Source organism: Haliaeetus albicilla, chromosome 11 (genome assembly GCF_947461875.1).
Source record: "Haliaeetus albicilla chromosome 11, bHalAlb1.1, whole genome shotgun sequence".
Classification (NCBI taxonomy): domain Eukaryota; kingdom Metazoa; phylum Chordata; class Aves; order Accipitriformes; family Accipitridae; genus Haliaeetus; species Haliaeetus albicilla.
Window position 1 is genome coordinate 6,553,105 of NC_091493.1, and position 23,163 is coordinate 6,576,267.

Genomic DNA, 23,163 nt, shown 5'->3' on the forward strand with positions numbered 1-23,163 from the left:
CCATTCATTTTGGGTTGAATGTTTCACCAAGGCAAAAGCCAAGCATGTTCCTCCCCTTGCCACAAGGCTGCAGATGGTGCCAGGGACAGAAGATAACGCCAGCACCAGCCAGCCCCAGATGGTGCCAGGGACAGAAGATAACGCCAGCACCAGCCAGCCCATCACCACCAACGGACCCATCTGGTGAACTGCGCCAGGGCTGAGGCACTGCATATGGCTGCACCTGAGGGGACAGGAAAGCAGGATGAATGTATAGATATCCCAGGCTGGCAGAGGAGAGGCAGTCTCTGAACATATGGTAGGTTCAGACGCAGGCAATGCATCCAGCTCAAGCTCTTTCCAGTTGCTTCCCCAGTCATTGTCTTCTGGTATCGCCACAGAACACGAGAAACAGGTCCTAGAAACAAGCATGTCCTCGCAGGCAAAGGGGAGGAGAGGGGAAAGAGGAAAGCAGATCGTACCAGCAGATTTCCCCCCTTGGAACACATCTGTCTGTCTCGCTCAGCAGTAGCACACAGGGAGCAGGGGTTGGATGTATTACAACACACACCAGGAGAAAAGATCCTCCTGCCAGTACTGCTCCTGAGTTAAAAGCCCTGTGATGCAGCAAAGCCTGACCAGTGATAAGAGGACCAGCGTGAGACTCCCCACCGCAACTGTTCAAGGACACATGAGGCAGGTCCCACTTCTTCCTGGAGTGGTGGATTTCACACTGGGGAGCAGTGATGCCTCACCTACTTTGCAGGTGAGGTGTCAAACATCTGATCTGCTGCAGAGCAGGGTCTCTTCACTCTTCTCTTCCCCTTCACTTTGCCAGCAAGGCAGAGCAGTGGAAATTCAGCCCCCTCTCCCTGGTGAAAAGGCCTACAGGGACACTGGGGTCTGAGCAAACATTTCCCAGCTCTGTTACCAGCTGCTTGGAGATGCTCCATGCACTCTGAAATCTGGTTTAGGGTGCAAGGTTGAGACCCAGCCACCCAGCTGAAACATACTACAGTCAGTCATGGGCTGCCAGCATGAGACTCTTGCTTGGAAAGGAGTTACAGAAGCCTGTTAGAGATTGCTTGCTCCAAGTTGTTATTGAAGTGCCACTGCCTACAGGAAAGAAGATTATGGCTATGCAGATCCTATTCAAATAACCTATTCCACACCAAACCACTTGTCCTGTCACCAGGCCTTGTCCTGAGCAGGAACATGCAGCCTGTGCTGGCCAAGGAGAGCCCACTCCACTGAAGTCCTTGAGAAGAGTTAGATCACACCAGTAGAAACCTGCCTCAGAGTCCACAAAGCGAAGCTTCATCAGCAGGACAAAGGAAACCTCTTCGCTCGGCCTCAGCAAGGAGCACTGGGGAACAGCCAGTGTGCGGTAACATAGCACTCAAAGCCACATCTCCTACCTCCGGAGCAATGCTTGCTAAATAATTGCACCTACTGCGGGAAGGCTTTCCTGGTGTCTGTCTTTTAATATTCCAGTATAGGTATGTTAATACAGGATTATCCCTCATTTGGAAGCACCAATTTAATAGGGGAAGAAACGGAAGAGGCAGAGCACTTGCAATGTGTTGCTAGAAGAAAATCAACCCAACTGCCACCTATACACAAGATGTCCATGCATGCGCTGCATCCGCCCCACCAGCACAGGGCAACATCCCCATTCACAGCTGGGCTAGCTGTTGAGCTATACCAGGTATCTTTCCACTTCTGTCAGCCAGTGCTTTCCTTTGCTCTGAGGTGGCTTTCTCCAGAGGTCTCCGGGGCCTCCTGTGAAGGAAGGCTGGTTTCTTGTGCAGTCCTCAGATTAGCTTGCTGGAAGGCACAGGAATCCAGAAACACGTTAGGGATGCGGTCACCAAAATACAGCTTGCTGTTTGCAGCTATTGCTTGATATTTCATTAGTTCCAGATACTCAGGGGTAAGTTTCAGCTACAAAAAGAGAAACCAGAGACTGTAAGAGCCAACCTTCTGGGCCCCATATCATTAGACTTCATCTCAAGCAGCTGCTTCCTGGGATGTGGGCTGTTAAATCAAGTGTTTTTCCAGTGCTGCCCACCTGAACCTAATCTCCTGCGCAGAGAAAAAGAGTAAGGAAGTCCTCACCTTGTTGGAATCAGCCAGCTTCCGAGCAGTGTAGTACTCCGCATCAGCTTTTGCTCTCTCTCTTGCTAGGAATGCAGCATCTAACACAGCAACAGAGGACAGACAGGAGAAGAAGCATTAGCAAGTGAATAGCCCCATCATATCAAACACCTGAGCCTTTGCTGCATGGGGATGAGCTGACCCAGGTGTGCTCATGACACAGCTTGGCTGGCCACATACCTGCACTGCTGGCTTCTTGGAGAGGCACCTGCAAAGGGGAGGAATGACCCCAGTGCATAACCTTGCGCTACTGTACCCTTTATTATTTTTGCAGGGTGACAATGCCTGTGAGCCCAGTTCTGAGGTTCCTCTGCCTGTCACCACCTTTAGCTGGAAGATGAGCCCAGCAGCACAGTTACCTTCAATCTCAGAAATTCGCTTCTCTGTTTCCTTCTCCATAATCTTCTGTTGATAGTGAATCCTTGCCACCTGAGCAGCCTTCTCCGCCTCTGCAATCACAATAGGCTCAGCTCAGACATTCACTTCTCAGGGCTTGAGCATCAGCATCCTGACCCCAGCACCTGGTCACAGAATCTGCCACATAAGCAGTTTGCTCTCTGCTGCCTCCCTTTCTGCTCAGATCCTACAGTGCCAGTTTGTATTCCAAGCAATACAATTACAGAAAAAACCCACAGTCCTGATTGATGTTTCTAGAGTTGCACTGGTTGACATCTCTTTTACAAGTGTGAGTCCCCCTGGCACAGGGACACATAGCTTCAAGCCCAAGCAGTTTTTCTGGCAGAGCTGTTACCTCTTGGCCTGCTGTAGCAGAAGCCCCACTGCAGGACAGAGGTGTTCACTGCTCTGCTGCTATGGGGAGGGAGATGGGAGGTAGATACAGCAACACAAACACTCATATTTTCTAAATGACTGTTGGTGCAGCCTGGCCATGCCTCCTTGAGGGAGCTGTCAGCCATGCAAGACAATGTCCTACCTTGGCTTACAGGGGGATGTAGGAATGGAAATTCAATCTGGACCCCATCCACTAGTACTCCCAACTGGTAACATACCAATAAGCGCTTTCTTCCGGTCTGTCTCTGCCTCCTTCTCTACTACCTTCTGCTTCTGGGCTGCTATAAGCAGCTTGGTCTTCTCAGCCTCCCTGCAGGGTGAGAAATGATATCACAGGGAAACGGTGCTGGGGAGCAGCTCTGCAAACCAGGGCATGAGAGGCCGGGGGACAAGAAGCCAACCAATTGCCAGCATCATGTCCTCACAACCATGAGAACTAGTTCTGTCTTCAGCTGTATGAGCACAAGTGTAGCCAGCAGGTCAAAGGAAGGGATTATTCCCCCTCTCTATCTGGCACTGGTGAGGCCACATCTGGATGCTATATACAGTTTGAGGCCCTCAGGATGAGGAGTGAGTCCGGTGCAAGGCTACTGCAGGTGTGGGGTGGAGGCCAGGGCGTACGAGGAGAGACTGCGGGAACTGCACTTGCTCAGACAGAGACAAGGAGGTGAAGGGGGATCCAACATCTCCCCCTGCCCAATGGGGTCCTGGAGATGCCGGGGCCAGACTCTGCTTGGAGGGGCACAGCGAGGGCCCCAGAGGCACCGGCACAGCTGCAGCACGGGAAACCCTGTCTGGCCCCAAGGAAACAGCCTGTCCCTATGCAAGCTGGGTGTCCCAGGGACAGGGCCCTGAGCAGTGGGGGATCCCCATCCCTGGCGATGCCCCGACTCACCCAGACTCGGTCCCCAGTGACCTGCTGCAGCTGTGGCGCTGGCCCTGCTTTGGGAAAGGACTTGGACAGGAGATCTCCATGGGTACAAACCAGACTAAAATCTGTGCAATTCTCTGAGTTTGCTGGAGGGGAGCTTACGGGTGAGACATCAAGACCCCTGAGCCCTGAATTCAGTTTATGAGTCTTCTACAGGTTCTCTATAGCACATCAGTGTTGCTTTTACATAAAGAAGTAGGAACATAGCCTTGATACAGACTCTGTACATGCTAACAACCATCTTTGTGAAGGACTGAAAGGCTTCAAGGTGAAAGAGCTATGGAAATGGAGAAACAGAATGCACAAGTGCACCCAGCCAAGCACACACTGACTAGAGCCCGCCTCTCACCCTCTGAGCACCAGATAAGAGCTTTCTAATAGCATTATGCCTGTGCTGGACCCTCAAAACCAATTAATACAATTTTATGTACAGCTACTCACATTAGCTCAAAATTTCTTCGGATAGCTTCTGGGATTTTGGGTTTTGTAACACGCACAGCCTATGAAAAAAATAAATGGTTGCATTTTAAACTAAACATTTTGATGTGAGCTGCATAACTAAGAGATGTCTTTGCAAAACTAGCTGTAGTGCTCGGGACATTTCCACATTGATCCAAGAGCACACATAATGGTTCCCAATCCTCTTGTACAACACAGCTGAGCACAGCCACTCTCACAGAGGTGCGACATGTATTTGCTGTCTTCACACCTTTGATGGCACCTAAATGATCAAGTAAGACCTGTGGAGTAGACGCTAAAGAGGTCCATCACCTTTGTTAAAAGAAGCCTAGTTCTTGACTCCAAACACTCTTCAAACATCACCAGACAACGCTCCCCAAAGTACTGCTCAAGAAAGGAGCTCACAACCCAATAAAATTAAATCGCAGGAGCAAGACTTGCAAAAGAGGCAGGGCTACAAGCTCAGGAATGGATTTCCAAGAGAAAAGCTTGCAAAACCAACCATGCAATGAGAGACATAGCAATGAAGACAGGGGAGAGCAGCAGGGCACGGGTGGCAGCTGTTGTTTGCAACTGTGGATCATCAGGAGTGATGTTCATGGTGATGCTGACTCCACAACTCAGATATGTGCCAGAGACAGATGCTAAACTGCTCTGCAGAGGACTCTCTCTGAAATATGAGGGAAACACCTTCAGAGGCTGGACCAGGAGCTACTGCTGTTCAGTTGGCATGTTGTGTGGCTCATCAGTGAGCTTTGGGAGATGCAGATTCACAGCCACGGCTGTACAATTGCTTCACAGCCCTCCTGCTCCATCTTCACTGTAGATCCAGTGCTGAATCTGCTGCTTCTCTCTGGGGTAAGTCTGCGAAGAACCAAGGGGCTTCCACAGAGGGGAATGGGATATGGACACATCCAGGCAAGTCTTTATATGCTGTGAGAAAAGAGAACTGTTTCCATGTGACAGACACCCTGGTCCCAGCAAACACCATGCCTGGGGAGAAGGAGCCAGCCTGTCATCAAAGCAGGACACTTAGGAATCACAGAACAGTTTGGGTTGGAAGGGATCTGCCAAGGTCATATAGTCCAACCCCCTCCTGCCATGGGCAGGTAGCTAAAAGCCCTGTCCAACCTGACCTTGAACACTTCCAATGATGGGGCATCCGCAACTTCTCTGGGCAACCTGTTCCAGTGTCTCACCGCCCTCATCATACAACATTTCTTTCTTATATCCAATCTAAACCTACCCTCTTTCAGTTTAAAACTGTTGTCCCTTGTCCTGCCACTACAGGCCTTGGTAAAAAGTCTTTCTCTGCCTTTTTTATAAGCCCTCTTCACATATTGAAAGGCCACAATAAGGTCTCCCTGGAGCCTTCTCTCTCCAGGCCAAACAACCGCAATTCTGCTGCTTCTCTGAACAAGCAAAGAAAGCAGATTTATGGGACATCAGACCAGAACATTCTTCAGTGAAAGGATTTTTCTAAGCTCCTACCAGGAGCAAAGCCTCTCCAAGTCCCTAGAAAGGTACCGCATGCAGAAAGTTCACCTCACCAGCTACTGCAGGGCGTGCAGGGGGATATCCTTTCTACCTCCGTAATACCCCCTGCACCAAACCAAAGATCAGTTTCCAGAAGCATGGCTTTTCCAACATGGGCAAAGATTCCTTTGTAATCAGGAAAGCTGCCAGGTCTTTGAAAACCTCCACTAGCTGCTTCTTTTTCAAGCCAATGGCTCAATCTATTTAATGGTGAAATCTACTTAATCTACTAGATGGAGACACTACTGTGCACTGTCAATATTGTTAATAATCAAATGTTAAGGCATTGGGAGATGCTGGGACTAACTGGCTGAGCAACAGCTTTGCAAAAAAGAGCATGAAGGAATCAAAAGACAAGTTGACTATATGACAGTGTCTTTTCACTGTGGCCATGAAGTCCAGCCACATCCTGAGCTGCACTGGCAAAGGCTCAGCAGCAGGTTGAAGGCAATTTTTATTCCCGTGTGGGGAACCCAGTATAAGGGATACCAACAAACCGGAGGGTGCAGCTGAAAGCCACTGAGATGGCAATGTAAATATTGCAGAGAATGGGAATAGGCTGCTGGTATTCTCCTCTCCTGTTGATCCTCCTCCTTGAATATGGGTGTGACATTTGCCTATTTCCAGTTATTAGGGACCTCCCCTGACCACTGCCATCTTTCAAAGATAAGAGAGTGGCTTCACAATGGTGTGGGCCAGCAGCTCAGCACCCTGGGATGTATCCCACCTGGTTCCAAAGACTTGTGTGTCCACCTGCTCAGTTGTCCTCCACTGTGGGTAATACTTCACCTCTGCAGACTCTGCTGCTAGGGTAAGGAACGGGGAGGCCCAAGGGCAGACCTTGCCAGAAAGAAGTGAAAGAAGGTGTTGAGTACTTCAGCTTTTTCCACATCCTTGGTCACTATGTCCCCTGCTCCACAGCTTACTTGGCCTTCATTTTGCTGTGCATGCTCCTCAGAGGCCCTCTATGTTGCCCTACACAGCCATCATTAGGTCCAAGTCCAGCTGAGCTTTGGTTTCCTAACTCTGTCCCTGTGCTCTCAGTTCAACCAGCCTTATTCCTCCTAGATCATCTATCCCTTCTCCATGTTTTGTGAGTTTCCTTTTTGCTTTCCAGCTCAGTCACGAGCTCCTTGCTCATCCACGCCAGACTCCTGTCTGTCTCACCTGCTTGACTTTCCATGCTTTGGAATGTCCTTGGCAATAAAGTGGGGCCTGCTGGCCTCCTTTGCTGACCATGGCAGTCTCCCACAGGACCCTGCCAGGCACATCTCGCACAAACTGAGTTCTGTCCTTCTTAAGCCCAGGCCCATAATTCCCCTGTTCACCTCACTCCTCCGAGGACCTTGAACTCACCACCTTACAGCTGCTACAGCTCACACTACTATCAGACTTCACCTCTCAACCAGTTCTTCCTTGTTTCTAAATGGTCCAGCAGAGCACCTCTCTCAATTAGCTTTACTCACCAGTGCCAAAACCTGTGTTCAACACCCTTCAGAAACGTCCAGCATGGCTTGCACCCAGCCTTATTGCCCTTCCAGCAGACACTGAGGTGATCAGAGACCGCCATGAGAACTAGGGTCTGTGATCATGAGGCTTCCTCTGGTCTTCTACAGGCAGCTTTACCTACTTCATCTTACTAACTGGGTGATCTGCAGCAGACAAGGATCATGTGGTTCTCCAAGTTGGTCTGATTCTTACCTATACTGGCTCCTATCTCAGCTGTTCATCACCCATCCCAAAGCAAAGCTCCACATGATCTGATCCAGTCCTTTGCAGACAGTACCACCCTGCTGCCTCACCTTCTCAGCCCGTCTTCCCTAGAGAGCCTGTACACATCCACAGCAGCACAGCACTCACATGAGCTATCCCACCAGGCCCCAGGACTGCAAACGTGCATGGACTTCCAGTTTCTCAGGTTTGTTTCCCGGGATGTGTGTGTTTGTCCAGACACTTGAGACAAGACACTTGTGCTGCTTTCACAGGGGGAAAGTGCAGGAGCCTCCCCTACGACACTTCTTACTGTCCACTGGCCTCCACTTCTCTTCAGGCTGTGGTCACCATGACAGTTAGGAAAGAAAGTTTTGTATCAGGCAAGGTGGAGGGCTTGTGAAGGGTTCATATACACTAAATAGTTTTAATAAACCTAGAAAAAAAAAATGCTGTTAATTTCCTCTAACAGCATCTTTTCAATAATTGTTTTCTGTGTCACTTCTTTCAAAAATGAATTGTCAGTGATCTCTGAAGTACTCATGCATGCAAACAAGCTCTTCAAGAGGAAAGCACTATGCCCAAATACAGAATTATTTCCCTTAGAGCTCAGAAAACAATTCAGTTCTAGGTACAGTTAAGTTAATCTGGGTTACATAGCTGCATATGTAGAGTTTAAAGAAAGCTCAGCTCTTCACCGATGGAGCAGGGTATTTCCTGACAAGAGACACAGCAACACAGCAGAGTTTTATGCTAAGGCACATTTTCACTGGAGACAAGAGTGCAGCTCTGTTTTGAAAGGGAACAACAGGAACAGAAGGGCAGGATCACACCGTCTCTTAAGTACTACAGATGAACCACTTTCCTCACTAGTTACGGGACCTCTTCAAGCTGGTGGTCTGGGGAGGTCAGGCGGGGCTGATGCAGGCAGGATATCCTTCAACTTTTGACCAACAGTGAAGATTGAGCATGGCAAATTGAGAAGGGGTAGCATACACTGAAGATCAGATTTAGCTCTGTCGTTAACACCTCCCAGCAAAGAGCCATGAGTTTTGCTTACGCCCTTCCATACCCTGAGATCAAAAAGGGTCTTTATGTTATGATGATAATTTTGACTGATGATGAATTTTTGTAGGAAATCACTCTACAATGTACAAGGCAAGTTAACTTAGATATTTGGAAGAGTGGTGCCATCTCAATTTCTTTGTGGTAAGACACTGCCTGTGGTTCACCCTCATCAAAACAGAGCTAGCTTATGCACAAATGAGCAAAAGCAGACAGTATTTATGGTAGCATTACATGTGCTGTCAACGTGAGGCTTCCCCTCCCTGCACACAGCCAGCCAGCCTAGCTAAATGTGGCAACAGAAAAGGCAAAACAGATTTGGTGTCACTCATCCCTTCAGTGGAAATCTCCAGAGATTTCCATCTTAGCCCTTGTGAGCCTAAGGTATAATTTTCCCAGTTCGTTGTCCTGAACTTCAACATGCCAAAAAGCCAGTATATCCTGTAGCCCGGCTAAGATTAAACATGATTTTCTAACATGAAGCATAAGCAGAAAATCACTTGGGATATAACATCTTTGCTTATCTCTGGCACAAGCGCAGAAAAGAGGAAGATCTCTTTTCTTTCTCAATTATCTGTAGGAACTGCGCTAGCACACTCGAGCACCCAGCTCTGCAGAGGTGCCAAAGGTAGTTTAAATAAAAACTATTTCTTGCTCTTTGAAAATTAAATCCAATACCTGCAGGTCTGTGGCCTAAAAGGTCCTTTTCTCTATCCTGCAGGTCTTCCCTTAACATAAAACCAGTACTTAGAAGTGGTCACTGTCATTTGGACAGCTGACAAACCTCAACTCAAGGCTCAACTATTTCACATTATGTGGAACACAGAAGCAAGAAACTTAATCTAGTGAAAGGTGAGCATATGCAAAGTGGAAAAAAGAATAATCTTTGTCAGGGAATGAACCTACCTGGATAGTGAGACCTGGTGCCATGACATTGAGATCTTTCTGCAGGGCCAACTTCAGATTCTCATCTATCTGATCTGTGTTTGGAGGACAAGAAAGAGACCACTTAGCTTACCATCTTTTCTCCTACAGCTTATGTGGCAGAGAGTCAGCTGGCCTTGAAGAGCAGGTATGTCTATGGTGTAAGATAAAGATGCTTTTGAGATCATTCAGTACATTGTTTCCCTTCATATATCCTCTGGAAATTGTTCACGAATGGAGAGTCACACGCTAGTGTCTCTAGAAAGGTTCAGCTGTTGATGAATTCATGGTATGTGAGCTAAGGGCAAATAGCTTTCAGCATCTCTGCAAGAAAAAGCACCTAGAGCCTGTGGTAGAAGTCTATCCCTTCCTAGCTAGAGCCACACCAACCCTGCTGCCAGTGGCAAGCTCTGCCTTAAGTCTCTAGTAACCTGCAGGATCCAGTACCTGCTACTGAAAAAAATGCACTGTGTCACTTCCAAGCTCCAAGAAGATCCTTCCACAGAAATGGCCAGTTATGAAGGGATGAAGCTGCATGTACTACCAGGAAACTTCTGACTACAGATATTTGGCAAGTTTGACTACAGCATTCAAGCATTTACAGTCTCTTAATATTAAAACTCTGACAACCTTTTATCTTCCATAAACCTGTCTTCCCCTGCTCTGCCAGTCAAGAAGGAACATGATACTGTTATGTCTTTGGGGGCACGGGCAGCTACCAAGAAGCAGACCATTAGATTGGCTCATTCCTGAACCACTGCTACCCCCTTGTGAAAAACTAGAGCATTGCAATGAACTGAGAGCATGTCCCTTCCTGCTCTCACTTGCTAAATACAGCCAGAAAGCAGCTTTTAAAATAAAAAAAAGTAAATTCAGCAACAGAACAGGGGCCTAAAAGTAGTAGACAAGACAAAACCATCATCATAGTGAAGGCAATGGGCATGGCTGCACGCACAACAGCAAAGTGGCTACTTTGTGCGTCCAGAATTCAGTCCTAAGCGGAAAAGGACTGAAATCAAATTCCCACGTGCAGATGTGGAAAGACAAAGAAATGTGAATCATTCAAGAGTCAAGTCACATGGGAAATAGCATATGGATATCTCAGGAGCTGGACTCTAGACTGCAGCTCCAGCACAGTGGCTGTTTGCTCACAGGGGCTTGCTGTAACACATTCCACAGCAGAAGAGGGAGATTACACAGCCTTTGGTGGGTACATCCAGCTGCCACCCACTTACCGAACAGCTCAATGTATACTTCCTGCAGGGTATGGGCACTGCAGAATTGATTCAGCTCATGATGAATTTTATTGAAGATCAAAGTCTTATCGTAGTCTGCAGTGTAGTTTCTTACAATATCGTACACTGAGGAAGTAAGAAAATTATCACAGGTTACCACCGACATAACTGCTTTCGTAATGCCACAACCACAAAACAAAAGCTCAGAGTATTAGGAAAGTAGTGCAGCACTGGGACAGGTGAGTGGGGGATCTCCATCCTTGGGAGTTTTCAGGACTTGGCTGGACAAAATCACAGCTGCCCTGCCCAGCTGCTAGTGAGAAGCCTGCTGTGAGTGGGAGGGAGGTCAGAGGAGATACCTGCAGAGGTCCCCTCCACCAGCACTGCTGGGATTGTATGACTTCAAAGAGCAGAGTAATTACAGCAAGATATACTGCACAGTCCTGTTTTATGATCTGCATAAACAAATGAAACAGTAAAGCCTGTCCAGGACCTGAATGCATAGGAGCAAATACTACTATAGAGAGAAAACAAGTATCATTCCCACAATTATAACATGAATTCCCTCTTCAATGCCTCAGTAACAGTAGCATTTTGCATTAAGCTATGCTGCTGAAAAAAAAAAAAAAAAAAGCTATCTGGGTCTTTGGTTCAGCAGCTGGTGAAACAAGAAGGTAAGAGGTTTCTACAAGGGCTCTTCCTTTGTAATTTTCCCAGCAGCTGAGCTGGAAAGCACCTGGGGGCCTTGTCCCATGTATTTAGTTTCACAGGTGGTCTCCCCTTCAGCAGCAAGAAATAGGATTGCTTGAGCACCCTTCGCATTTCTAAACATACAGGGGAGAAGAAATCCTAGAATTTCTCTTCAACTTTGAAAATCTGTGGCTTTTCGAAAAGCTTTCAGACACATGCATGAAACTAAGTGCTACAGTACTGGGAACCATAAGGATAACAAGACACAGAAAATGGAAGCCTTGCAAATCAAGATAGAGCTGCTACAGGATGAGTGAAGACAGTCACAGTGCTGCTTGTTGAAACAGGACGGGAAATACCTGCATATGGTGCCAATTTATTCACAACTTCTATTCGGTCAATGTAGATCATAACACCACCACTATAAGTGAAAAAGAGAATTCATGGATTATTACTGCAACTGTTAACAGTGGTCCACATTTAAAGCAAAGTTGTCTTCATCCCTCTTTTACTAAATTCTACTAAACTTACCCAGAACAATTCTGACTTGTTAAGCTTTTTGCAATTAGATGGCAGCAAACCCCAGCTATGTACAGACTGGTCCCTCTCTCTGCATAAATCAAAAGCATGCTCCAGCAAGTCTGCAAAGCACTTTCATTTCACTTTGTTATCTCCTACTTAGCCAGCAAAAGGAAAACATTTTTGAACAGGAATGTAGCTGCAACTGTCAGAAAGGAGGAGTCCAGCACGATGAAGGTAAGGCAACAAAGACAGCAGATGACACCTGCAAGCAGCAGAGCAGAGTCAAACTGCAGATGCACCGCAGCTCTTCTAGACAGCACATACATTTGAAATAGAAAAACCCTTAGTTTAAGTTCATGTATTTACTAACTCCAGCAGGAACTTGACAAGGCTCCTGTTAGAAAGGAAGAAACAAAGCATGTAACAGACTTTAATTCATGATCCCTGCTTCAATGTCACATTGCAAACAGCTCCCTATAGTTAAACACCACAACCGTGCACATGCGCCCAGGCATGTGCACTGTCAAGAAGCTCCAGACACCTCATTGGAAGAAGCCTGCTGGCAGTCCACTCCCCAGGGGATCATGTGCTGCTGGACCGGCAGAGAAAACAGAGAATCAGAGGTAGGGCTTGATCCCAGCCTCTGCTCTTACTGTTGTGGCTTTCAGCAGGTCATGCCCACCCCTGGATACCTGTGACACTGGAGAAAAGCAAAAATTCTACAGTGAAGAAAAAAACCCCTTAATTTTCAACATAAGCTCATAAGTCTCTTGAGAGCATATTTTAAAAGCACTTTTCTCTTGCAATTTTGTCTTCAGGGCAAAGGCAAATCACAAACGAGAAGCTTTAGCAGAAACTGTTTAAAGACAGCTGATCCCCAGAAGTGGACCTCCCACATTTCCAAACTTAAGTCTCTGTGGTATTTTAACTCAAACGTATTCCCCATGACAAACCTGGTTTCTTATTTTGCAGATCTTAATCTCTGGCAGTTGAAAGCTACATCTGCAGAAAAGTCACCTGAACTTGCCCGTGTCTGTCGTCTTTTAGAAAAACGTCTCCCAGGCACAGCCTGCGTTCACTCTGCAAACCGGCCTGCTTCATGGCAACCTACGAGCTAAAAACATTGGTGATGGACTGAACTTGTCTGCTGGAAGGGATAAGCCAGCACAAAAGATATCTGTGGCTAAAGAGAGACTCATTTCCCAGTGAGATACTACTACTAAGAGTATTAATCTCTTTTTTACTCAAGATTTCTCTTTAGGCCATGGGCATTCTTGCTGGCTCTCTCTTAAGAGCCATTACTATTTTTAAATAAGACAGGCTTACGGATCCTTTATAGGTAGGTCAGGCTGTACAAGCAGTTATAACGGTACGGTATGTGTTTTTCTCCAACATGTCCCATCACATCGAATAAAATGACTATTTATTGTTGCAAGTGACATCCAACAGCATTCCTCAGGATCTTCCAAACCTGCTCTCATCCTCCTGATTTGTTCCAGTCACCTTATGACATCTCCACCAGGACAGGGAAACCCAGCTACCACCTTGGGGTATCTTCCAGATATCCTGGTGAGGAACCAAAGCAGAGCATGTGGGCTTCTTCCACCAGAATCTCCTCCACTGCACATCTTTATGTTGGGGTCCTTTTGGCATTTCAATTTTACAGGGATGTTTTAAGGAAAAAAAAGAGAGCACCTGAGACAATCTGTCTCCTACACAGGACTCATCCACAGCCCCTCATCACCCCCCACACAAGAAAGTCTGGCACCTCAGACCAGAGAGGACTGCCTGCTGCCTGTCCAATTCAACCAACACTACCTACAGCAACCCTGCCAAGGACCTTAACCAGGGTGGGTCAACAGGGTGGGGTATACGTGAATTATATCAGTCCTGTTGGCCAGGCTTTGAGGAAACCAGTGCCACTCAGAGCCCAAATACACTGGCCATCTATTTCCCCACTGAGGGCTTAAGCTTAAACTAAGCCTACAAAGCACACGCTGCGTTTTCCATCCATCTATCCAGCTGCTGGAGCCATCATCCTTTCATATTGTGCAGTGGGGACAGCCCTCTGGACCTGCTGCTGTAAACCCAGGAGCCAAACTGAACTGTAACACTCTGATCTTAAAGTGAGCATCTCAGACAAGACCTCCTCTCAAACAGCCCGATCCAGAAGACGTTAGTAAGCTCCTGGAGTGCAGGAGACACCGTCCTCGGCAGAGCATCATGCGCTAATTTGGGGCGATTCACACACCTTGTTGACTTGGAATTGTACAAATCCTCTCATCATCCACAGCTCTTTTACTTGCCCTTTGGCACCTGCGGCTTAGACGCTGGCTCAGACAGCACTCTTTCCACTTCAACAAGCCACTACCACTCTCAAAACATCCTCGTTTGCCAAAGCCTGCCTCTTGACAGATGCAAGGTAGGGTGACTCCCATGGGAAAATTCCCAGCGCTTGCAACGCTCCAAAGCGGTTTCCACAGCCTAACACTGGCATTTGCAGCCTCTGTAAGGGCTACTTGCACCCGCAAGGTCCTCACTGCAGAGCTGCTCACGAGGCTGGTCAGGCAGAGCAGCACTGAGTTGAGCAGGCTCTTTGGTCAGAGAGAGGAACAAGAAGAAACACAGAGGAAGTCTGAAAAGATGATAAACACCTAGACTACGTGCACCTCAGAGAAGTTTAAGCAGCAATAGTGCCTAACAAGGTGAAAGTGTACAGGGGACTGACATACACTAGCAGGCGTTTCAGCAGACCTTAGAAAGCCTCATGTATTTCAGGATTTTAGCCTATGCCAGGCCAGGAGAAGACAAGGGAAAAACTGAAGGACGTTGCCATAAAACAGGGGCTGTAAAAAAAGCTGAAGGTTTAATGCTTATTGCTAGAGCTGACCACAAACAAGACCAGACCAGATTAGGCAATCAGAGCATGTAAAAATTGGGCTTAAAGATGAGATCTGGTCTGTCTAGAGATACCAGCATTAATGCAATACATCCACTTGCAATATTCGTGACACATTTTTCCATGACTGGCTAACAAACAGGGACCTGTTCCAGAACAGTATTCCTCCAGTGCTCCGTTTGTGTTCCTGCCAACAATCTGTAGCACGAACACAAGACGACTCTCACACCTTTGCAAATAAAACATCTAATGCTTGAGCGTCCTGGCTATTTACTGTTTCCTGGCACTGTAAAAACTTGTACAACACTTAGCGTGATTCTTTCCAGTCAAGTTTGTAAGAAAAATGCTACTTACCTAGTTCTCTCATGCAATATTTGCACAACACCATTTTCAACCCATTTATTGTATTCCACAATTAATACATTCGTGAGTACATTCCTTCTTGATTAATTCTTCGAGTCAGTCCTTTGGAATACTTTGCTCTTCTAAAACTAGTTTACTGAACTGATTTTCCATCAGTTTTTGGAGATCAGCAGACCCACTGTGAGGAAATTGCTGAACTTTCCAAGGAACTGTGCACACATTTTCTTGTTGGGGAAAGTCAGGAATGTCAGACACAAGAGGCAACTCAGCTTAGAGCAGATACATATTCTACCTGCTGTAATGAAATGGTTTTTGTCTCTGAGGTGACAGCTGTTTTATGAAAAACAGTCATCTGGTGCCAAAGTATTTTAAAATCTGTATTTAACGTATTCACTTAATGCTGTCAAGTATAAATGTAACAGGTAAGGCAGAAATTGGGGATGGGACACCCACACAACCATTCAGAAGCTTCCCAATGGAGATGAGAACACAGGGAACAGGAATATGAATATGGTGGAAGAGAATCTGATGGTTTAATAAACAATTACAGAAATTGAAACTGTTTAGGATCTATTCTTGTAATGAACTTTGAACCAGGAGAGTGAAATTTCAGATTTGATCCATTTGTTATTATAAGCTAATGTTTTATTATGGAAACATGGATTCAAAGCTTTGGCAGGGAGCAGCTGCAGCCCTTGATTCCAAATGCAGCAAATGTCAAGGCTCCTGCAGTAACACCTTAAAAATGGACAGAGCTACTGGGACCTTTGGTCTGAAGTGTATTCAATTATTAACTAAGAACTACTTCACCAGCTGTTTGGTGTTTTAAAGCATGTTTATTACCTGTAACTTCACAACCACCTGTACTGCACAACTGAATCCTGCAATGCTAAAATGTAACAGGAACTTAACGAACTAACTATACAGAATTAAACAGAATATTTAGCTCCTAAATCACAGACACACAGAATGGTCAAAGCTGGCAGGGACCTCTGGAGGTCGTATTGTCCAACCTCCCTGCTCAAGCAGGGTCAAAGCAGCACAGTTTAATTTTGACTGTCAGTATATCTAAAGTGGTTAAGCCTCAGTGGAAAGCTTTGCTTGGTCTGTTGAGAAGGCTTGCAGGACAGATGGACACCATCCCTGGCCCAGAGACGTGATGCCGTTTTACAACATCCAGCAGGTGAAGTATTACCCCTATTTATGCTATGTATGAGCTAAAAGTTGCCATTAAACACGCTGCTAAAACTCTGCTCTGATGACTTATTTTTAACTGTGCCTTTAACTTTTAACTTACTCCTCCCTCCTCCAATTAGTCTTCAGTTGACCTAAAGACTCTTCATCTGACCACAAAGCCCTGGCTGCAGCGCTGAACTAGCATTATTTACAGACACTCCTGAAAGAGGTTTGAGGTCTAAGACTAAAACCAGCTATGGCCTGCAAAAACTCCATGTTAATATTTAAACTCAAGTGATGTCTGATGAGTTGCTATAGGAATATTCCAAGATCTCATTTCAATAAGGGCTAAACCAAATCAAAATTAACTCTACCTCATTAACGTTGTCACTAACATTCAACTTTTAATTTCAACACGGTCATTGTGCATCATCATTCAAGTTATAGTGACTTAAAAAACCCCAAAGAAACAACACCCCCCCCCCGCCCAAAATATTATTGAGTACCCTAGAGCTAAAAGACAAGGAGAATCACTTTTGTTTTTATCCTGAAGAAACAGATTTGGTCATCACTTTAACTTGAGTGAACCAACACAACAGGATCTGCAACCCAACAACTAGCCTTCTCTTTCGGTTACTGCTGTGCTTGTTAAAACTATACAGATCTTTGCTGACAAAAGGACCAGCTTAATTACGAAGCAGCCAGATGCCACCCATGCACAGGATTCTTCTTTATTCTTTCTCACTCTTTCTTTACATCAGGTGAAATGTCAATTCAAAAAAATGCCCCAACGATTCCAGGAGACTCATTTTCTTGAGCTTTTTTTTTTTTTAAATGAGCCATCTCCCATCAGGAGGATTCCCATTCACCATTTACTTTTGCCTCCTGCTGGGGTCAGTACTTGTATTAGCCACCAGATTCAGTCTAGAAACACCACAAAGCAGAGGGCAGACCAAAGCACAAGCAACGAGCTATCGATATAATCAAGGGAAGAAACCAAGAAAAATCAAGAGAATATCACTATAAATGCAAATACCCTCTGAACATCAATACCAGAGAAAGCAAGAGCCCTCCCTTCCATACCTCCTGTGCTATTATTTCCAAGTATAATGTGTGTGTCTATGTTTGGGACTAATTTTAGGGTATGTGTCTTTACTTTTCAGCCTCTGTGTCACAGCACTGTAAACGACTAGCTGCAAACTACATGATAGAGTGCATCTGCTCACCACCAGAAGAAATACAAAGGAAAAACATACCTTGTCCCGCAAGGCACATTTTTCACTTCATCAGTCTGCAACGTGGTCTGAAATAAAAAGACAACCAGTGCTCACAAAACCACTCCATTCTCCAGGAAGATCATGCTGTGCCCAGACTCTCACAACAAGGAACACGGAGCCAAAAACATGTCCTCTACCTCCTCGCTGACTTTGGCAGGTGTGGGCAGAAGACAGACTTCTTTTCAACTGCCTTTTGGGAGATAGAGAGGCAGCTGTGCTCATGTCCCCCTACTCTCAGCTTCTGTGGCACTAAGGCCCGCAGCTCTCCTGGGAAACAATTAGGGCCACAAACACAGACTGTCCTCCCAGAGCAAGCCATCTCCTGTCCCAAGCAACACACACGCACATTGTGGAGATTCCACCAAAAGGACAAGTGCCCGTGCACAGATGGGTCTGGCACCTAAGGCAGAAGGAACCAAGGGCTTCTTAGGGGCTGCTGCTCTGACTACCACACTACTGAGCCCCTCTGCAAACACCAGTTGCCCAAGTCACCCCCATCCAGCAATATCCCTACCAACACCTGCTCCCACTCACCCTCTTCTGAGTGGATACTAACCTGCACGGATTTGAAAGTGGTAATGAACGGGAGCATGATGTGGTAGCCTGGTCCACTCGGACTAGTTAACAACGCACCACCCCTACAGAGAGAGAGAGAGAGAAAGAGAAAAATGGGGAAAAGGCTCAAGCAACTGGAAAATAGTAAGTGCTGACTTTGTACTTGCTCGCTCTCATTCAAACTGCCAGGCGTCACAGCTGTGGCAGTGCAAATTACATTACTCACCTGCACCAAATTTGCCACCAATTCCCCTACAAAAGGGCTGACTGAGTATGAAACTTGCCTGCTGCGACTTGACAATCATTTGCTTCAGTCCTGTGAACAGTTAACTTTTAGAGAAGACAAATATTGCTAAATTCTTCCATCATTGCAAAGAGCTCCAAGAACACAGATTTTCCTCTCTAAATAGTTCACTGGTAACCATGGAAAAATCCAGCAGTTAGATGTGATACTGCCAGTGTGGATTTCCACAAGGCATTCGGCACAGTCCCTTACCCAAAGTGCAAAGAAAACCCGCAGTCTCTTGCGAGGACTGGCAGGTTGTTAAAAGACAGGAGACAGAGGACAGCTCTAAGTGATCGATCCTCGTAGTGCAGTAAGGTCTCCTGCAGTGTCCTGCAAGGGCCTGTGCTGTTCAGAACACTCATAATTAAAAGGGAAGAGCAGTGCAAAGGAAACTGGCCCATGGTGGTGAGCGCAAAGGATAGAAAAGACATGACAGAACTACAACAGAAATGGCAAAATGTGCACAAAGGTTGCTGCTGAATTTCTCTGTTCCTTTATTCAAATGTGAAGCCAAATCTAGTCAAGAGGTCTCACTTAGTGACTGTAACCACTCACTGCTGTGGACTGACAACGAGTTGCTCTACAGATGCTATTCAGGGCAGCTATGAGCCCCAGGTGAAATTCAGCCCAGAGCCAGGGAGAAGACCCATTTCAAAGCAACAACAAAGCGGGCTCTCTGGCTGGCCAACAGGCTTGGGACAGACGTGACAGCCCTCGACGTAAGAGGGAGAGATCAACAGACATGAAAAGACTGGACGGACCAAAAGCTTTGGTCCTCTAAGCTTTGAAATGAAAATTGTGACCCAGAAAAAAGGGAGAAAGGAGAGTGAGGAAAAGTAGCTGAGGCTGCAGAAAGACCAAAACTCATAATGGTTTTGCCCAGAGCCAGGCTATCCAGGCCCATGTCATTTCTGGTGCAAGAGAGCAGAAACAACGCAGTCGGCCCACCTCAGGGCAAAACCTGGAGGGAAACAGAGAGAGAGCAATCACCCCCCGAGGTGATCTGGGGCCAGGGGCGAATCCCAGCTGAGAGAAAGAAACCTAGGGAAGGCTACAGGAGCCTTCAAGGCGCTGGCAGGGAACAGTACCTGTAATAGACAGCCAGGTGCCCCTCCTCGACCTTGTGGATGGAGGAGTACAGGAAGAAGACGAGGAGTCCCGTGGCAGCTGCAACTACGGCTCCAGCCTGGGCCATGGTCATCCTCACATCACCTGCGGGACACGGGCCGTCACCACCCGGAGCAGCACGTCGCCTGGACGATGGGGCACCGTGTATCTGCCGCCTGCATGAAGGTCCTCTCCGATGGTGTCTCTGCCCCTTTTCCAACAGCAAAACCTACTCAGCTTTTGGGCCCAAAAAGCCAGGGAACGTCCTCACTCGCAGCACCCGGCGGACCCGCTCTCCTCGAGGCCGCGTCACCCCCTCACGCTAATTACAGCGGGCGGAACGCCGCGGCCGAAGGCGCACGGCGGCTGACGAGATTCCGCCACCCCCCCCAACCCCTCCCCGCGGCGGAAGGACGCGGGCACACCCGCTGCACCGGTGACCGGCGGGCTGCTCCCCGGCCGGGCCCGCCGGCGCCCACCGCAGCGGCCCGGGGCTCCCCCGGCCCCGCCCCAGGCCGCTTCGTGGGCGGCGACGGCGGCGCCCCCGCCGCGGGAGCCGGCCCGGCACCGACCCCCCCCTCCCCTACCTGCCGCCGCTGCCCACGTGCGGCCGAGGCCCCGCTCCCGTCCCGCCGCGCACGCGCGCCGCCCCCTCACAGTGCGCGGGGCGGGAGGGAGGGGGGGCGGGAGGGCGAGCGCGCCGCGCGGCGCCGGCCGATGGCGTCACGGCGCGCGGGGCCGCCGCCCCGTTGCCCGGCAACGCCGCGAGGGCGGGCTCCCCCGCCCGCCCGTCGAGAGGGAGCACCGAGAGCCTCTCCACAGCGTTTATTGCGGTTAATTGTATTTAAAATATAGATAATCTATACATTCATATTACACACGTGAGCAGTCGTGACAAGCGGCGGGAGGGCCGGGGGGGGCAGCGGGGCCCCGGCCCTGAGGCAGCCGCCACCCCTCAGCTCTCCTCCCTTCCTCTCCAGGAAGGGTTCTGTGGGGACCCGGGATCCGACCGGCCGGCTGCCCCCACGGGAGCCCACCACAGGTGAAGCGGATTACTTGTTTAGTTGAAAGCCCAACGAGGCAAGAGCCTGTAAAATGCTGTTTGTTACTGCCGACGGTGTATCTGCTACGGACCACCACCTTTGTAATCAACTCCCCTAAGGTTTACAAAACACAGGGTGATTGATCGACCAGTCCCCTCCAGCTCGTCGCATCGAAGGCTGCCGAGCCACCACTCAGCATGCAGGCACTTTCCAGATAGCAGCACGTCGGCTCCTTTGGCTATTTCAGCCAGCTCCAGTCAAAACTCTGAAAGAAGCAGCAAGGAAACAACTGAAGTGCAGAAAATGGCTATTGAACATACATTTCCAAGGTGGTGACCAAAGGACGCTCAGTATCCAGCTTCTCTCTCTTCTCAGAAAGAATCATGTTGATCTAAGAGCTGAAAAGTAATCTCACAATTTCACGACCCGGTTTGCCCCCAGTACAAAATCCCCCATACTTACTGCAGTGCTCAGACACGTCACGGGACTGTACTCGCTTTGGAAATTGCATTTTGTGCCTGCACAAAACCTACTGCTGGGGTTTCTAGTGCACCATGGGACATAGGGGTAGTGCAAGAACACAAATTAAAAAGAAAGAAAGGCTCCAAGTCACAGGTATGCAAAATAGAGAAAAGGTTCTTGTAGTTATTCATTCTTTTTTCCTCTGTTTTTTTCCCCAAGTGAATTGAAGAGGACAAATCCCATTTTCTGCTGTTTTCCTGTTGCCTAACTTCTGTCCCCTGATGCAAGGAAAAGGGGAAAGAAACCAAACATAAGAAAACAGGTGTTGATCTGCAAAGCGTGATCCCACAACAATAAATAATCTTTCTGGGCTAAAACATGCCAGAGACAGATGTCACACCTTGGAATGAGACAAAGGAGGTGACAGAGACATGGATGATTAACAGGTAAGAAGCCAGTCATACAGCTTCTCGCTCATCTCCAGCCACAGCAAGGAGACAAGATGGGAGAGAAGACTGTCACACAACTGATACCAACCCTGTCAGAACTGAACAAAGACAAATACAGCATTAATCGACCAATGTATACATAATTAAGGCTGTTTTCCCTACTAATGTAATTACTTTGCCTTAATCAGTAGCTAATATAATTTCCCCATTCATATTGCTCAATCCCTTGCTATTACAGTGTCACCTGCAACTCTCACTAGTAAGTTTTCATTTCACCATCCCAAATAATTTGGTAACTCCAGTAAACTCTCAGTTCACTGTTTACTATTATTCATTAACATTAGAACATTCAAATGTTTATGAATTATAAGAGCTCCATTTCATCAACCACCTCCATTTCCCCAACCCTCTGTTCCTTGTTATTTCAGCAGTTACAATTGGTAAACTGCTTCAACTTTTTTATCCCATGAGAATGGAAGTCATAATTTAAGGAGACCTTTAAGAAGCTTTTTGAAAATCCAAGTTACAGCATATCAGAGGATCTTTGACTTCTTTACAGGACTGCAATAAATTTGTGAGACAATCTCATACTAACAGAAGATGTATTGACTCCTCTCCCTTATAAACAGGTCAATCTACATGCCTAATTGTCCTTTTCTCACTATATTTATACACGTGCTTCTGTGATACAGCCTCTAAAATCAGCTGAGAGCCTCTTCTAAAAGACCAGTATTCTGTGGTGCTCTTCATTCTTCTGGTAACCGGGCTCTCTTGAGCAGTAACTTACTGGCCTCAATTAGTAGGTCAGAAACAGAGTTTCAGACTGCATCAAAATGTCCAGGTGATCATTATTTACTTTTGTCATTTCTTGGTTGAAATACCAATTTGTGCAAAGAGCCTTCTTAGTTCTCTTTAAAGCCCCCTTTCTGCCATAAGGAGAGCTTCAGTTAATCATCAGGAAAGGGCTCTGGGAATGGAGAACCCTGTCCACTCCAGTGCAGGGACACGAACCAGGACTCTACGGTTGAGAATGCAACCGGCATTCAGAGCAAGCCCTACCAGTCAGGGGGGCCCCACAGAACAGCCCACTCTGCCATGCAGACCACTCGGCTGACACTAGCACCGAGGGCTACCTTCCATAAGGACCAGCATGTTAGCGGAGTCCAGGAGGGATGACAGACAACACGTGCCAGCCACAGCAATTCACATCATCACAAATGACCCTATTTAAGGGGTTCTCACACTCCCACAGGACCCTGCCATGGCTCTTAAAAATCAGGTCCTCAGAGATACATCAACAGACTTACCATCATGCTGTTGTTCTGCTCCTGTCTCGCTTCCTGCAAAATACTGCTAAAGAGTTCGAGGTAATTCAGATTCTCTTCTATCACATGGATAAAATTTTCCCTGCAGGGAAGGGAAGGCATAAGATGACAGATTTAAAACACAAAGTAACACCAACATCAAAAAAACGGGGAAAAAACCCCACCCAAACCAAACAATAAACAAACAACCCCCAAACCGATTTATAGGAGCTCTCTGCAAT

The 23,163-nt window shown here is 47.3% G+C and overlaps 2 protein-coding genes across 2 annotated transcripts in view; both read right to left on the reverse strand.

The window, feature by feature from the left end:
* Window positions 1-1,440: 1,440 nt before the first annotated feature.
* Window positions 1,441-19,852, reverse strand: ERLIN1 (ER lipid raft associated 1). Its single transcript, XM_069795957.1, has 11 exons — window positions 19,645-19,852; window positions 18,272-18,353; window positions 17,695-17,741; window positions 11,838-11,899; window positions 10,789-10,914; window positions 9,536-9,609; window positions 4,301-4,359; window positions 3,147-3,238; window positions 2,496-2,585; window positions 2,098-2,177; window positions 1,441-1,923 (listed from the first exon to the last, which is right to left on the reverse strand). The coding sequence occupies exons 1-11, from the start codon at window positions 19,755-19,757 to the stop codon at window positions 1,705-1,707; spliced, it is 1,044 nt and encodes a 347-aa protein (XP_069652058.1). The 5' UTR covers window positions 19,758-19,852; the 3' UTR covers window positions 1,441-1,704.
* A 621-nt stretch (window positions 19,853-20,473) lies between these two features.
* The window catches only part of CHUK (component of inhibitor of nuclear factor kappa B kinase complex), a 32,143-nt gene continuing 29,453 nt past the window's right edge, over window positions 20,474-23,163 (reverse strand). The window contains exons 20-21 of the mRNA XM_069795958.1: window positions 22,925-23,024; window positions 20,474-20,971 (exon numbers count right to left, since the gene is read on the reverse strand). Coding sequence (XP_069652059.1) covers window positions 20,945-20,971; window positions 22,925-23,024 — 127 coding nt within the window. The 3' untranslated portion in view covers window positions 20,474-20,944. The remainder of the gene's footprint in view (window positions 20,972-22,924; window positions 23,025-23,163) is intronic.

Excerpts from the sequence above, each read along its gene's own strand:
- ERLIN1 (XM_069795957.1), bottom strand. The coding sequence starts at position 19,757 with ATGACCATGGCCCAGGCTGGAGCCGTAGTTGCAGCTGCCACGGGACTC. Across the intron at positions 18,354-19,644 it reads CACCTGGCTGTCTATTACAG|GGGTGGTGCGTTGTTAACTA; the intron begins GTACTGTTCCCT and ends CTCTCTCTGTAG. Across the intron at positions 10,915-11,837 it reads TAAATTGGCACCATATGCAG|TGTACGATATTGTAAGAAAC; the intron begins GTATTTCCCGTC and ends TTACTTCCTCAG.